Here is a 16,585-nt window from a genome sequence, read left to right as displayed (position 1 = left end):
CTTATACTCCAACCCCTTTGCAATAAAGGCAATTAGGGCAATTAGGGATGGGCAATAAATGCTGGCCTCGCCAGCGACGCCCACATCCCATGAACGAATAAAAAAAATACCATTTAGAATCATAGAATCATAGAAGTTTACAACATGGAAACAGGCCCTTCGGCCCAACATGTCCATGTCACCCAGTTTATACCACTAAGCTAGTCCCAATTGCCTGCACTTGGCCCATATCCCTCTATACCCATCTTACCCATGTAACTGTCCAAATGCTTTTTAAAAGACAAAATTGTACCCGCCTCTACTACTGCCTCTGGCAGCTCGTTCCAGACACTCACCACCCTTTGAGTGAAAAAATTGCCCCTCTGGACCCTTTTGTATCTCTCCCCTCTCACCTTAAATCTATGTCCCCTCGTTATAGACTCCCCTACCTTTGGGAAAAGATTTTGACTATCTACCTTATCTATGCCCCTCATTATTTTATAGACTTCTATAAGATCACCCCTTAACCTCCTACTCTCCAGGGAAAAAAGTCCCAGTCTATCTAACCTCTCCCGATAAGTCAAACCATCAAGTCCCGGTAGCATCCTAGTAAATCTTTTCTGCACTCTTTCTAGTTTGATAATATCCTTTCTATAGTAGGGTGACCAGAACTGTACACAGTATTCCAAGTGTGGCCTTACTAATGTCTTGTACAACTTCAACAAGACATCCCAACTCCTGTATTACATAAGAACATAAGAAATTGGAGCAGGAGAAGGCCAATCGGCCCCTCGAGCCTGCTCCGCCATTCAATAAGATCATGGCTGATCTGATCCCAACCACAAATCTAAAGAACACAAGAAGTAGGAGCAGGACCCGGCCACACAGCCCCTGGGCCCTCTGCGCCACCCACAGGGCATTGACCGATCCGAACTCAGCTTCATGTCCAATTTCCTGCCCGCTCCCCATAACCCCTAATTCCCTTTACTTCTAGAAAACTGTCTATTTCTGTTTTAAATTTATCTAATGATGTAGCTTCCACAGCTTCCTGGGGCAGCAAATTCCACAGACCTACCACCCTCTGAGTGAAGAAGTTTCTCCTCATCTCAGTTTTGAAAGAGCAGCCCCTTATTCTAAGATTATGCCCCCTAGTTCTAGTTTCACCCATCTTTGGGAACATCCTTACTGCATCCACCCGATCAAGCCCCTTCACAATCTTATATGTTTCAATAAGATCGCCTCTCATTCTTCTGAACTCCAATGAGTAGAGTCCCAATCTACTCAACCTCTCCTCATATGTCCACCCCCTCATCCCCGGGATTAACCGAGTGAACCTTCTTTGTACTGCCTCGAGAGCAAGTATGTCTTTTCTAAAGTATGGAGACCAAAACTGTATGCAGTATTCCAGGTGCGGTCTCACCAATACCCTATATAACTGCAGCAATACCTCCCTGTTTTTATATTCTATCCCCCTAGCAATAAAAGCCAACATTCCGTTGGCTTTCTTGATCACCTGCTGCACCTGCATACCAACTTTTTGATTTTCTTGCACTGGGACCCCCAGATCCCTTTGTACTGCAGTACTTTCCAGTCTCTCGCCATTAAGAAAATAACTTGCTCTCTGATTTTTCCTGCCAAAGTGCATAACCTCACATTTTCCAATATTGTATTGCATCTGCCAAATCTCCGCCCACTCACCCAGCCTGTCTATATCCCCTTGCAGGTTTTTTATGTCCTCCTCACTCTCTACTTTCCCTCCCATCTTTGTATCATCTGCAAATTTTGATATGTTGCACTCGGTCCCCTCCTCCAAATCGTTAATATAGATTGTAAAGAGTTGGGGACCCAGCACCGACCCCTGTGGAACACCACTGGTTACTGGTTGCCAGTCCGAAAATGAACCATTTATCCCAACTCTCTGCTTCCTGTTAGATAACCAATCCTCCACCCATGCCAGAATATTACCCCCAATCCCGTGATTTTTTATCTTAAGTAATAATCTTTTATGTGGCACCTTGTCGAATGCCTTCTGGAAGTCTAAATACACTATGTCCACTGGTTCCCCTTTATCCACCCTGTACGTTATATCCTCAAAGAACTCAAGCAAATTTGTCAGACATGACTTCCCCTTCATAAAGCCATGCTGACTTTGTCCTATTAAATTATGCTTATCTAAATGTTCCGTTACTGTCTCCTTAATAATAGACTCCAAAATTTTACCCACCACAGATGTTAAGCTAACTGGCCTATAATTTCCAGCCTTCTGCCTACTACCCTTTTTAAATAACGGTGTTACATTAGCAGTTTTCCAATCTGCCGGGACCTCTCCTGAGTCCAGGGAATTTTGGAAAACTATCACCAAAGCATCCACAATCCCTACTGCCACTTCCCTCAAGACCCTGGGATGGAAGCCATCAGGTCCAGGGGATTTATCCGCTTTGAGTCCCATTATTTTACTGAGTACCATCTCCTGAGTGATTTTAATCGTATTTAGCTCCTCCCCCCATAGAGTCCCCTGTTTGTCCAGTGTTGGGATATTCTTAGTGTCCTCTACTGTAAAGACTGAAACAAAATATTTGTTCAGCATTTTTGCCACCTCCATGTTTCCCACCATTAATTTCCCGGTCTCATCCTCTAAGGGACCTACGTTTGCCTTAGCCACCCTTTTTCTTTTTATATAACTATAGAAACTCTTGCTATCTGTTTTTATATTTTTTGATAATTTCTTTTCATAATCTAACTTCCCTTTCTTAATCAATCCTTTAGTTACTTTTTGCTGTCTTTTGAAGAATTCCCAATCTTCTATCCTCCCACTAAGTTTGGCTACCTTATATGTCCTTGTTTTTAGTCGGATACTATCCTTGATTTCTTTCCTTAGCCACGGATGGCTGTCATTTCTTTTACACCCTTTTTTTCCTCAGTGGAATATATTTATTTTGAAAGTTGTAAAATAACTCCCTAAATGAACACCACTGCTCATGTACCGTCTTACCCTTTAATCTATTTTCCCAGTCCACTTTAATCAATTCCGCTCTCATACCATCATAGTCTCCTTTATTCAAGCTCAGTACGCTTGTTTGAGAATCAACCTTCTCACCCTCTAATTGGATATGGAATTCAACCATGTTGTGGTCGCTCGTTCCAAGGGGATCCTTAACTAGGACATTATTAATTAATCCTGACTCATTACACAGGACCAGGTCCAAGGTTGCCTGCCCCCTTGTAGGATCAGTTACATACTGCTCAAGAAATCCATCCCTGATGCACTCAATGAACTCGTCCTCAAGGCTGCTCTGCCCAATTTGATTTGTCCAGTTAATATGATAATTAAAATCCCCCATAATTATGGCTGTTCCCTTATTACATGCCCCGACTATTTCCTGATTAATACTTCTTCCAGCAGAGTTGCAACTATTAGGAGGCCTATATACTACGCCCACTAATGTTTTTTTCCCCTTATTATTCCTTATCTCCACCCAAACTGTTTCATTATCTTGATGCTTTGTCCCAATATCATTTATCTGTATTACAGTGATTCCTTCCTTTATTAACATAGCCACCCCACCTCCCCTTCCTTCCTGCCTGTCCTTCCTGATTGTTAAATACCCTGGCATATTTAATTCCCAGTCGTTGTCACCCTGCAGCCATGTTTCTGTAATGGCCACAAGATCATACCCATACGTAGTTATTTGTGCCGTTAACTCGTCCATTTTGTTACGAATGCTACGTGCATTCAGATAAAGAACTTTCAAATCTGTTTTGTGACGCTTAGTTCCTGCTTTTTCCTTTTTTAACACTTTACCTATTACTCCATACCTTCTGTCCCTTCCTGTTACGCTTTCCTCTCTCTCCCTGCTCAGGTTCCCAACCCCCTGCCACTTTAGTTTAAACCCTCCCCAACAGCACTAGCAAACACTCCTCCTAGGACAGCGGTCCCGGCCCTGCCCAGGTGCAGACCGTCCGGTTTGTACTGGTCCCACCTCCCCCAGAACCGTTTCCAGTGTCCCAGGAATTTGAATCCCTCCCCCTTGCACCATTCCTCTAGCCACGTATTCATTTGAAATATCCTCCGATTTCTACTCTGACTAGCACGTGGCACTGGCAGCAATCCTGAGATTACTACCTTTGAGGTCCTATTTTTTAATTTACCTCCTAACTCCCTATATTCTGCTTTTAGGACCTCATCCCCTTTTTTACCTATATCGTTGGTGCCTATGTGCACCACGACAGCTGGCTGTTCGCCCTCCCCCTCCAAAATGTTCTGTAGCCGCTCCGAGACGTCCTTGATCCTTGCACCAGGGAGGCAACACACCATCCTGGAGTCTCGGTTGCGGCCGCAGAAACGCCTGTCTATTCCCCTTACAATTGAGTCCCCTATCACTATAGCTCTTTCACTCTTTTTCCTCCCAGCCTGTGCAGCAGAGCTACCCGTGGTGCCAGGAAGTTGGCTGCTGCTGCCTTCCCCTGATAAGTCATTCCCCCCAACAGCATCCAAAGTGGCATATCTGTTTGAGAGGGGGATGGCCACAGGGGACCCCTGCACTACCTGCCTGCACCTCTTACTCTTCCTGGTGGTCACCCATTCACTTCCTGCCTGTATACCCTTTACCTGCGGTGTGACCAACTCGCTAAACGTGCTATCCACGAGTTTCTCTGCATCGCGGATGCTCCACAGTGAGTCCACCCGCAGCTCCAGCTCCGAGATACGATCGGTCAGTAGCTGCAGGTGGACACACTTCCCGCACACATGGTCGGCAGGGACACTGGTAGTGTCCATGACTTCCCACATCTTGCAGGAGGAGCATATCACGGGTGCAAGGTCTGCTGCCATGACTTGCCTTAGCTTAGTTACCCCTTTTAAATTACGTTGAAATTTGAAAATGTTAACTATACTAGGGACCTAGGTTCACTAAAAAAAAACACTATCTGCTATAAAACCTGCAGATCTTCCCTTTCTTATTACTTTACTTACAGTAAAATGGTAGAAATACTCACCTGAACCTACTCACCAATCAGCTGCCTCCCCTGTGCCGCGTCACTTTCTGACTGGTGACGTCACCCCGAACTGCCGCTGGTCTCAGAGTCTCGCTCTCAGAGTAAGCTCTGGTCTCGCTCTTTACCGCCGCTCACCGACTGAACTCTCGCTCTCTCCGCGCTGTTTTTATCCCCGCTCTGGTCTCGCTCTTTACCGCCGCCCACCGACTGAACTCCCGCTCTCTCCGCGCTGTTTTTATCCCCGCTCTGGTCTCGCTCTTTACCGCCGCTCACCGACTGAACTCTCGCTCTCTCCGCGCTGTTTATATCCCCGCTCTGGTCTCGCTCTTTACCGCCGCTCACCGACTGAACTCTCGCTCTCTCCGCGCTGTTTATATCCCCGCTCTGGTCTCGCTCTTTACCGCCGCTCACCGACTGAACTCTCGCTCTCTCCGCGCTGTTTTTATCCCCGCTCTGGTCTCGCTCTCTCCCGCCGCTCACCGACTGAACTCTCGCTCTCTCCGCGCTGTTTATATCCCCGCTCTGGTCTCGCTCTTTCCCGCCGCTCACTGACTGGACTCTCGCTCTCTCCGCGCTGTTTATATCCCCGCTCTGGTCTCGCTCTTTGCCGCCGCTCACCAATGTTCTGACCAATGAAACCAAGCATGCTGAATGCCTTCTTCACCACCCTATCCACCTGTGACTCCACTTTCAAGGAGCTATGAACCTGCCTTCCTAATTGCTTGCAGTACCTGCATGTTAACTTTCTGTGTTTCGTGTACAAGGACACCCAAATCCCTCTGAACACCAACACTTAATAGTTTTTCATTATTTAAAAAATATTCTGTTTTTCTATTCTTCCTACCAAAGTGAATAACCTCACATTTCCCCACATTATACTCCATCTGCCACCCTCCTGCCCACTCACTTAACCTGTCAATATCCCTTTGCAGACTGTGTCCTCCTCACAACTTACTTTCCCACATTGCACGGTTTCCACATGGCACAGAAGGATTCCTACGCAGAAATGATGACCATGAACAAACATCTGAAGAAAAAGAGATTTACAAGCCCAAGTCACCAATAAAATCTGAATGATTAAAAGTGACAGCTTTGTAGAAGTGAATTACGAGGCATTGTGCAATTGAAGCTGATCGTTGCAACACAATTATTCATTTGTCGTTGAAAGACTGAAGCAATAAGTGGAAAAAAACAGGAGCTCCTCTCCCCCAATCCAATGACCAAGACCATTGCGATGAAAGGGAAAAAAGTTTAACGGAATAATCCAGCACCTGGTAAAACCTTTCAGTTATTACTCACCTGTCGTGTAAATGATGGCTTTATTTCGTCAATGGCTGCCCGTTGCCTCCTTAAAAGGTGTCAATCTCAGGAATATTCTGCTTTGAAGGAAATTAAAACACTGCACTTTCGGATTGCAATCAGACAGTGCCAGAGGCAAAAGTTGTCATGGTCAGTTAAACGTTTAAAAAATTAACAAACCTAGTTTATAAGCCACTTGAGCTTTGCTTTCATAGGTTAGGATTTTACTACACCCCTTCACCATTTAACTACCTTGAAGCACATAGAATTATATGGGATTTACAGGACAGAATCAGGCCATTCGGCCCAACTGGTCTGTTTATGCTCCACATGAGCCTCCTCCCCCCCTACTTCAGCTAACCCTATACCCCTACCTATTTTTACTTATCACTGCCCAACCCCAATGCCACTTCAGGCAGCGCCCACGTCATAAACACAAAGCTTTTTTGAAAAAGCTTCAAGGGGCTCGAAGGCTCATCCTGGTCGAACAGCAGCGTGTCGCAGCAGTTAGGACACAGAAATATAACAATCCAATAGAATAGTCGCACAAAAATGGTGGGCAGAAAGCCATTGTTAAATAAGAAATGAAAAGTATCACTCCCTTTTAAAAAAAATTGAGAATTATTATTTAGCTCCTGTTCAAATCAGGCCTGGAAAATGTTGAGTTTATTCAATCCCTTGAAGAAAGGTCTTTGCTTCTCATGCTGTTAGTTCTTGTTAGTTGCTAAGCAACCTCAGGAACCAAGCTTACTGTAGTTCCTGTCAAAAAAATGTCACTCCAGGTCTTTTTTAAAAAAAAAAGTGCCATTGAAATACACAATGGCAGAGGTCCAGGGCAGTGTTTAAGTGGAATGTATGTGGAGATATTTTGTGGGTGGTCTAAGCTCAGACAGTTCCCACAGTTCACTAGGTCTTTAGTTGCGTGACACAGGCCTCACGTGGCCTGGGGCTAGTCCAGAAACAAGTTAAAAACAGGGCTTACTGTCCCTTTCACATCGGTCATTGGGCTGCTGTGTTCTTTCCTTCCCCACATTTAATTAAAATCTTCTGACAGGAATTTAAAGATTATTTTTTATTGAGGAAAGGTTAACTCTGTTTCACTTCGAGCATGTGCAGCATACGCCAATGGCTATGTGAGTTACAAGGCAGTTCAGCAGCCACGGCTGACAATATCACAGTGCTCTAACTATCTCATCGAAGCTCCCTGTAACAAGTTACTGATTTTGTGCCTGCTTAGAGTTGCCAAGTTTTGCTAAATTCAAGGGGGCAGGGTAGGACTGGTTTGAATTCTGCTAGATTTCCCATGAATTTTCATAATCAGAAAAGCAAACTAAATAATTTTATCACCTAATGACTATATTGGCTCCTGGTCCGGCAACGCTCGATTTTAAAATTCTCATCCTTTGTTTTCAAATCCCTCCGTGGCCTCGTCCCTCCCTATCTCTGTAACCTCCTCCAGCCCTACAACCCTCTGAGATCTCTGCGCTCCTCCAATTCTGGCCTCTTGCGCATCCCTGATTTTCATCGCTCCGCTATTGGCGGCCGTGCCTTCAGCTGCCTAGGCCCTAAGCTCTGGAATTCCCTCCTTAAACCTCTCTGCCTCTCTATCCTCCTTTAAGATGCTCCTTAAAACCTACCACTTACCTGCCCTAAAATCTCATGTGGCTCGTTGTCAAATGTTATTTGATAACGCTTCTGTGAAGTGCCTTGGGACATTTTACTTTATTAAAGACGCTATATAAATTCAAGTTGTTATTATTATTAAAAGGCACAGAGGTAGATGAAAAAAATGGACTTCTATTTAATATGTATATTAAAAACTGGATTTTTGGCTCCAACTAAGGGAATTTACCAGAAACAATAGCCTGTCTTTCTTTTTTCAGATATTGATGGACTGGCTGTATACTTCTAATACTTTAGCCCCGATTTTAACCTCCTGCACTCGACTAAAATGGGGCAGCGAGGGGGGTTGGGGTGGGGTTTAAAACATCGGCAGCGTGGCGCTCACCGGAGTCACGCTGCACACGTGCTCTGCGCCATTTTAATAGGCGCGTTTCGGGCACCGTGTGAGGTCATTGAGATTCAAAAGTCGGGGTCCAATGGCGTCATTCCGGGCCCCGGTCCACATTTTAATCGTCAGCAGTGAGATCTGCACTTGGTGCCGGCCTTGCCAGAAAAACCCTGTGCCGTGGATCAGCAAGCCCAGAAGAAGGCTAAAAAAAGTTAGTTATTTTATAGTTGTTAATGGCTTCCTTGTGGCCCAGGAAGAGCAGGAGTGCTCCATGGGGCCCACAAGGAATACTTGGGCCTCCCCTACCTTGGGCTTCCAGCATTGGACCCCCTCCTCCCACACAGAGATCTGGGGGTATTTGTGCACAAATCGTTGAAGGTGGCAGGGCAGGTTGAGAAAGCGTTTAAGAAAGCTTACGGGATCCTGGGCTTTATAGAGGCATAGACTACAAAAGCAAGAAAGTCATGGTAAACCTTTATAAAACACTGGTTCGACCACAACTGGAGTGTTGTGTCCAGTTCTGGGCACCGCACTTTAGGAAGGATGCGAAGGCCTTAGAAAGGGTGCAGAAAACATTTACTAGAATGATTCCAGGGATGAGGGACTTCAGTTACGTGGACAGACTGGAGAAGCTGGGGTTGTTCTCCTTGAAACAGAGAAGATTGAGAGGAGATTTGATAGAGGTGTTTAAAATCATGAAGGGTCTAGACAGGATAGATAGAGAGAAACTGTTCCCATTGGCGGAAGGGTCAAGAACCAGAGGAAATAGATTTAAGGTGATTGACAAAAGAGCCAAAGGTGAATGGTTAGGATCTGGAATGCACTGCCAATGGGAATGGTGGAGGCAGATTCAATTGTGGCTTTCAAAAGGAAAATGGATAAGTGCTTGAAAGGAAAAAATTTGCAGGGCTATCGGGATAGAGCGGTGGAGTGGGACTAGCTGTTTTGCTCTTGCATAGAGCCGGCACGGACTCGATGGGCCGAATGGCCTCCGTCCGTGCTGTAACCTTTCTATGATTCTTTCTATGATTCATTTCCCTTGCCGTGGACCGTTCCCATGGGTCCCTGCCTGTGGCCTCCTGTCTCGCTCGCCTGACTCCCGCCCACAGCCTGACCTCATTAATCACTGCGCATTGTTTTAATCCAGGATTAATCACTCTGCACTGTTTTTGATCCAGGATTAATCACTGAGCATTGTTTTTAATCCAGGATTAATCACTCTGCATGGTTTTTAATCCAGGATTAATTACTGCGCATTGTTTTTCCTTCCTTTGTTCCTCTGCTTTGCACTGACTCTAGCTGGGGTACGGGTCCAGAGCTGCTGAGGGCCCTCTGGTTCCCAAGTAGACATTCTCATCGTGCACTTAAAATGTGTTGTCAAGCTATTTGACTCCAGAGGGCATCACAGCTGAATCAGATCTTGCCCTCATCCTGACATCCAGACCCATGCATTTTCCAGAATTGGGGTCAGGAGCTGTCTAATTATCCCCTCCCACCTCCCCCTCTAGTCCAGGGGCACTGATTCTGGCTGCAATCCACTAACTCAGCACTGGGGGTTGAAATTGGGTGGGGGTGGGGGCGGTGTCACATTGGTCGCCCGTTTTAGGCCCCGCACGATATTTATTCAATGGAACTGAATATCAGGTGTGTTGTATGACGGGCAGCAAAAGCCATTCCACACCCCCCCACCACCCCCCCCGAGCCAAGTCCCAATTTCACCCCCACTGGACCTTCCTGTTTCACTCTTGCTGTGTATTTACCGACTGCCCCCTTTGGGGGAGGCTCCTACTATATCTACATTACACAGAGCGGACTGGCCTGGTGCGCTGCAAGGTTCTTTGCCGGTCATGCACATTGACGTCACACCACAGTGGTTTCAAAATGAAGTGTGACAGGTGCCGTTAACTCTCGACTACCTGTGACACAAGCGATTGATTTATTCTGCCAACCGCCCTCTCCTCAGTAATCGGTCTGTTTCTACATTTCACAGATTCATAGAATCACACAGCACGGAAGGCGGCCATTCGGCCCATCGTGCCTGATCTTTGAAAGAGCGGTCTAATTAGTCCCACTTCCCCCCGTTCATTCCCCGTGGCCCAACAATTTTTTTCATTTTTAAGTATTTATCCAATTCCCTTTTGAAAGTTATTATTGAATCTGCTTCCACCATCCTTTCAGGCAGTGCATTCCAGATCAGAACAACTCACTGCGTAAAAAAAAAATTCTCCTCATCTCCCCATTGACTTTTTTGCCAATTATCTTAAATCTGTGTCCCCTGGTTACCGACCCTCCTGCCAGTGGAAACAGTTTCTCCTTATTTACTCTATCAAAACCCCATATAACTTTGAACACCTCTATCAAATCTCCCCTTAACCTTCTATGCCGTAAGGAGAACAATCCCAGCTTCTCCAGTCACTCCACGTAACTGAAGACCCCCATCGCCAGTACCATTCAGGTAAATCTCCTCTGCACCCTCTCCAAGGCCTTGACATCCTTCCTGAAGTGTGGTGCCCAGAATTGGCCACAATACTCCAGCTGCATGAAAACGTATTCTATTTTTCTTGAATTGTTTTTAAACTTTCTGCCGATCTCGCACAGACTGCCCCACCGCTCCCTTCCTTTCCTTCCGCACTCTGTCCCGTACTCTCCTCTGATCTTTGCCAGGGGCCTTTCAGTTCGGAGCTGAACAGAACTAAAAAGATTATTATTTCTTGCTTGTACGTGGCAGAATGCCCAGCCGGGTGACTCAGGGCATGTCCAGCTGCAGCTCCAACAAGTCGACAGCTTCCACCCCCCCACCCCCCCCTCCCGTCCTCTCCACCCCCCGGCCCACACACTCCACACAGATGGAAGGGCTCAGAAGAGGACGGTTTATAAACGAACAATAAAGTTCCTGGGAAGACAGGAAAAAAAAGGAAGCGATTTCCAGAGAAAAATGTGTTTGAGATGGGCGATTGGTGTGTGGCAGAGAACAAAGGCTCCTTTGCTTCAAAACATGGTGGTTAGGGTATCGCGATGCAAACTCTCACCTTCACTCTCAATCTGTCCAGACCGAGGGGACCTCCCAAGATCTTATGCAGGTCATTCAGAAAATGTGGGAGGCCCTTCTAAAACCTCTCTCGCACTTCTAGACAGGATACAAGAAAAAGATTGTCTGGGCACTTAACTTCAGGAAAGATATAATGGCCTTGGAGGGGGTACAGTGCAGATCCATCGGAATGATACCAGAGCTTAAAGAGATACGGTATGAAGACAGGTTATATAAATTTGGCTTGAGTTTAGAAGGCTGAGTGGTGATCTGATCGAGATGTATAAAATGATTAAGGGATTGGACAGGGTAAAAAAAAAATTATTCCCTCTGGTGGGGGGAATCCAGAACAAGGGGGCATCATTTTAAAATTAGAGCCAGGCTTTTTAGGTTTGAAACCAGGAAGCATTTTTTTTTTACACAAAGGGTAATGGAAATCTGGGACTCTCACCCCCACAAGGCTATTGATGCTGGGACAATTGACATTTTCCAGACTGAGATCGATAGATTTTGTTCGTTAAGGGCATCAAGGGTTATGGAGCTAAGGCGGGTAAATGGAGTTTATGCACAGATCAGCAATGATCTAATTGAATGACGGAGGAGGTTTGAGGGGCTGAATGGCCTACTCCTGTTCCTACTGTAGACAATCACTCTCTCACCTCTAGGCTCTAACCTCCCTCACGCCTCTGTCTCTTTCTCTCTTTTCCCCCTTTCTTTTTCCTCCAGCTTGACTCTAGCAGGTTTTATGTTGCTTGAGGGCCTTACTGAGCTGCAGGCCCCGACACTCAAATCTTACACACAGGTCGGCAGCACCAAAATGAGCTTGACAGATTCCCCAAAGCTTAGCAAACATTTAGAAAGAACCTGTGTTCATGCAGTGCTTTTCAGGGTGTCCCAAAGCACTCTACAACCAGCAGATTGGGCCTGAATTTGCTGAAAACGTACGCCACAGAAATGGTGCATCTGCGGTGTACGCCATTATTACCGATGCAGAAATTCCAGGAAATTATGGCGCAAGTGACTTATGCCATCATGTACGCCATGCTTTAATTTTAATAATAATTGGAGACCAGCAAAAAAGTTGAACAGTTAATTAGTATAGCTCTGTGCACCTCCCGCCCCTCCCCACCATTAAAATCAATGCTGAGATGGAGTTTGCTGTATTATGGCCATTGTGAAGCCCCGGAGGGCTCAGAAACAGTGAAGCGTTCAGTCACTCAGCAGATTGCCTCAGGGGAACATTTTTACTGACTTGTTTTAGGAACTTCATTAAAATCGTGAACCTCAATTAAGTAATAAAATAAGTGTTTAGACAGCCAGGCGTGCACTGATTTTCCCCCGACTGATATTATTTTTATATTAATATTTGTTGAGCTCGTGCGTTAAAAATGGTTTGCAACTGCTAATGAAATATGGCTCGGGATCACAGGCACTTCGGGAGACAACCCTACGTATCCAGGTCCCTCCATAATGCCGATTTATATCTTTATACTGTTTCAGTACAAACTCATCAATCAAATTAAAGCCGGCCTGGACATTCTGTCCATACATACTGCGACCCATTCCCCACGTTATCTGATCAGAGCCATTGCCCCTAAACGCGTCCCCCGTCTGCTCTTTCAGGTGGAATAAAAGATTCCATGGCACTATTTCGAAGAAGAGCAAGGGCGTTCTCCCTAGTGTCCTGGCCAATATTTATCCCTCAACCAACAACACTAAAAAACAGATGATCTGGTCATTATCACGTTGCTGTTTGTGGGATCTTGCTGTGTACAAATTGGCTGCTGCGTTTCTTATATTACAACAGTGACTACACTTCAAAAGTACTTCATTGATTGTGATGCACTCTGGGATGTCCTGAGGTCGTAAAAGGCACGATATAAATGCAAGTCTTTCTTTCTTTCTGAGAAATAACCTTCTTGTTACATTCTGTGTCGGGCCCCGGTACCCGGGATGTGTATCAGATATCGGCCTGCATTGCTCTCGATCCCCGACTATGCTTGCTGCCGTGTATTCTAATTATCTTTCCAGCAAACTGTGGCGTGAATTGGCCACTGGAGGATCAGGGAGTGCAACAATCTAACTTATGGCGTTCGTCGCCGTTGTACCAAATCCTGGGCTGATACTTCTGAAGAGTAGGCACTGTTATGTAGCCAAACGCAGCAGCCAATTTACATACAGCAAGGTTCCACAGACTGCAAATAAATGAATGACCAGTTAGCCTGTTCTTGGGGCTGTGGTTGAACATCATTTAAGACAGTGATGTGGTTGAGGACATACTGCATGAAACTGCAGGCCCCTGGTGACAAAGAGGCTGAGAAGGCGGGGTTTAAAGGGGTCGTAAGCAGGTTCAGAGGTCTGGCAGGCTTCAAGTGTCTCAGCATTATAGGGCCTGCAACTGCCCGTAAAATGTTAGAACATATAGGCAATATAAGCAGGCACTCACTTCCACCGATAACCCATGGCAGTAGAATGTACTATGGACGGGTTGCCATGGACACCAGCACATTTCCCAGCTCCTGCCTCCTGCGGTGGCTGCTCCAAGGGATTGAATGCTGCTGCATGTGGTGGGCAGGGATTCATTCCTTGATCTCAGGAGAATTCCACCCAACAGCATCCAACGCCTTGGGACAGCTGCAGGACACAGGAGCCAGGAGTGGTGCTGAGGGCGGGTGTGGGCGGGGGGAGAAGGGAGCACTGAGAGTAGGGGACAGAACAGACTATGAAGTGATGCTGGATTTCCTCCACAGACAGCTGGACACTGTCCTGAAAACGCCGACATCCAAGTGAAATCACGGGATCTCTGCTGAGCCTCAGCCTCATCGTGCACTGGCCCTCCATCATCTTTCAGCTAGGGTCGACCTGTTCCTTGGAGTGATTTGTTCTGGGAGCGGTGCGTCTCCTAGGCCCCCTGTGCACTTCCAGCTCCTGCTGTAATACGATATAGCCACTGCAGCCGTTCTGTGGGGCTGAAAAATCCTTTGCGATCTAATTGATGGAGATTGATTGCTACGATCAGGCAACAACCCTATTGTCAATGTATCATGTGACTACCAGGATGGTAGAAGGCAAACTAGATGGACCTCGGTCTTTTTCCATCTAGCAATTCCGATGTTCCTGTACAATTCACTTCTTGCAATAGTGTGCTGATACACCTAAAATCTTGTTTTTCCTTCATATCACTGACTCCAATTTTGGAGGAGGGTTCAGAAGATTTTTTTTTTTCAATACACCACTAAATCCCCTCCCAAACAAAAACACAGGCATTTTTCCTAAGACCGCCGCAGTTGTTAATAAGTTCTTAATAAACACTTTTATCAGCACTGGCATTTCAGGCAGCGAGAGAAGCTGAGACTGGCGGGAGTGATGGAAGAAAAGTCCGTTCGCACTTTTGCTCACCAGGTTAATCGCCTCCACTTGTTTGTTCCTTGTCACGCTTAAGAGGAAAATATATATACGTTTGGGAACCACAGGTAAAGTGTAACCAGTTTGAGAAGTTTAATCTTCAAAGCACTACTGTACAATCCCTATATCACTCCCAGTTCAGCTTCCTGTTAGAGCTTCGAGCAGCCCTCCCTCAGGCTAAACCCTGTGTACAGTCGCTGCACTGCGGGTGACCTTCACATAATGGCCTAAAGAGAGAGGATTTCAGCCATTGTTTTGGAGCCCTTTTGATTTTGAAAGTAAGCACAGCAAAACCCAGAAAGGCATTCATCAATAGTGCAAACGTCACCAAACGACACTCTGCTAAACCCCCCCCCCCGCTGCTCTTTACCAACTAACCGAGAGAGGTCAGGTTCATTTTACACTGAAAACCCCTTCCATCCAGTGAAACTGAGGAACACATATACAGAACCATAGAATCATATAGCACAAAAGGAGGCCATTCGGCCCATTGTGTATGTGCCCGAGCTAGCTTCACACCGCAGGCATCTACTCTAATCCTATTTCCCTGCTCTATCTCCGTCTTCTTTAATACTTTTCATCAAGGATTTATCTAATTCTTTATTAAATGTCATGACTGACTTGGCATCAATGGCTACTTGTGGTAATGTGTTCTAATAACTCTTTGCATGAAAACATTTATTCCAAGCTTTTCCTTTATGTTCCTACAGCACAGTCTGGTTATGGGCTCCTTTAAAGAGGATAGTGCTGGTGGCACTTTGAAAACTTAAACAGCGCTCGTTGGTGACAAAGCAGTTCGCTAGCTTCCTCTTATGTGTTAGCTTGGCTCAGTGATAGCATTCTTGCCTTTGAGTCACAGCACTGTCGGTTCAATCCCCACTCCAAGGACTTGCGTACATCACCTAGACTGAAGCTTCAGTGCATTACCAAGGGAACAGCACACTGTCAGAAGTGCCATCTTTCGGATGAGACGTTAAACCAAAACCCCTTCTATCTGTATGGGTAGATGTAAAAGATCCCATGGCACTATTTGAAGACGAGCAGGGGAATTGTCCTAACCAACATTTATCCCTCAACCAACATCAACAAAACAGATTATTTACCTTGTTTGTGATTGTGAGACATCACTGTGTGCAATTTGGTTGCCGCATTTGCCTACATAACAACAGTGACTGCACTTCAAAAGTAATTAATTGGCTGTGAAGTATTTTGGGATATCCTGTGGGGCTATATAAATACTAATTCTTTCTTTCATCACAAAAGTTACTTTTGAAGGACTGCCACATGTAGTTTGTGGACACTGCAGTTAGCTCGGCTTTGCTCTAATTATCTCCTTCAAAATGTCTGCCAGACAGTACGTATGCTTCACTGAGCTGCAGGGAAATATTTACAAAATGTGACAGCCAATATGAATGAGATAATTCAGCTGAAGTGGCCTTAATGGCAGTACCACTCCAATGTAATTTACAGGTAATGAACCTTACAAAGCAATTTAATTTTTAAAGACGGGGACGTGAACTCACAGTTCAGCTGACGGACTCCTTTACATTAATTAGTAAACAGTGTTTGAAACCATCAACACTACCACAACAACTTGCATTTATATAGCGTTCAGGAGAGATTTGGAAGGGTGATCACAAGTTTGCTTAAAGAGGTGGGTTTTAAGGAGGGTCTTAAATGAGGAAGAGGTGGAGAAGAGGTTTAGGGAGGGAATTCCAGAGTGTGACGCCTAGGCAGCTGAAGGCACGGCCGCCAATGTGGGGTGAAGAGAGGGGAGGACAGAAAATACTCTTTACAAGTTGTCCTTTTGTGTGCATTTCTGTAGCATCTAAATATTGGTGGCATCAGTTAGATACCACGATAAAATC

At 45.6% G+C, this 16,585-nt stretch overlaps 1 protein-coding gene across 3 annotated transcripts in view; it reads right to left on the bottom strand.

Moving 5' to 3' along the window:
• rnf24 (ring finger protein 24) overlaps positions 1-16,585 on the bottom strand; it is a 159,651-nt gene that overhangs the window by 97,271 nt on the left and 45,795 nt on the right. Inside the window, exon 1 of one of the 3 annotated variants that reach the window (XM_067982000.1) lies at positions 5,930-6,002. The exons of the other annotated variants lie outside the window; for them this stretch is intronic. Within the exon in view, the coding sequence (XP_067838101.1) occupies positions 5,930-5,955 (26 nt within the window). The 5' untranslated portion in view covers positions 5,956-6,002. Of the gene's footprint in view, positions 1-5,929; positions 6,003-16,585 lie in introns of those variants that run through there. 3 annotated transcript variants of the gene reach the window in all.

The sequence above is a fragment of the Heptranchias perlo genome, chromosome 1 (assembly GCF_035084215.1).
Source record: "Heptranchias perlo isolate sHepPer1 chromosome 1, sHepPer1.hap1, whole genome shotgun sequence".
NCBI lineage: Eukaryota > Metazoa > Chordata > Chondrichthyes > Hexanchiformes > Hexanchidae > Heptranchias > Heptranchias perlo.
The sequence above is the reverse complement of the archived record's forward strand: the minus strand, read 5'-3'. Positions and strand labels throughout refer to the sequence as shown.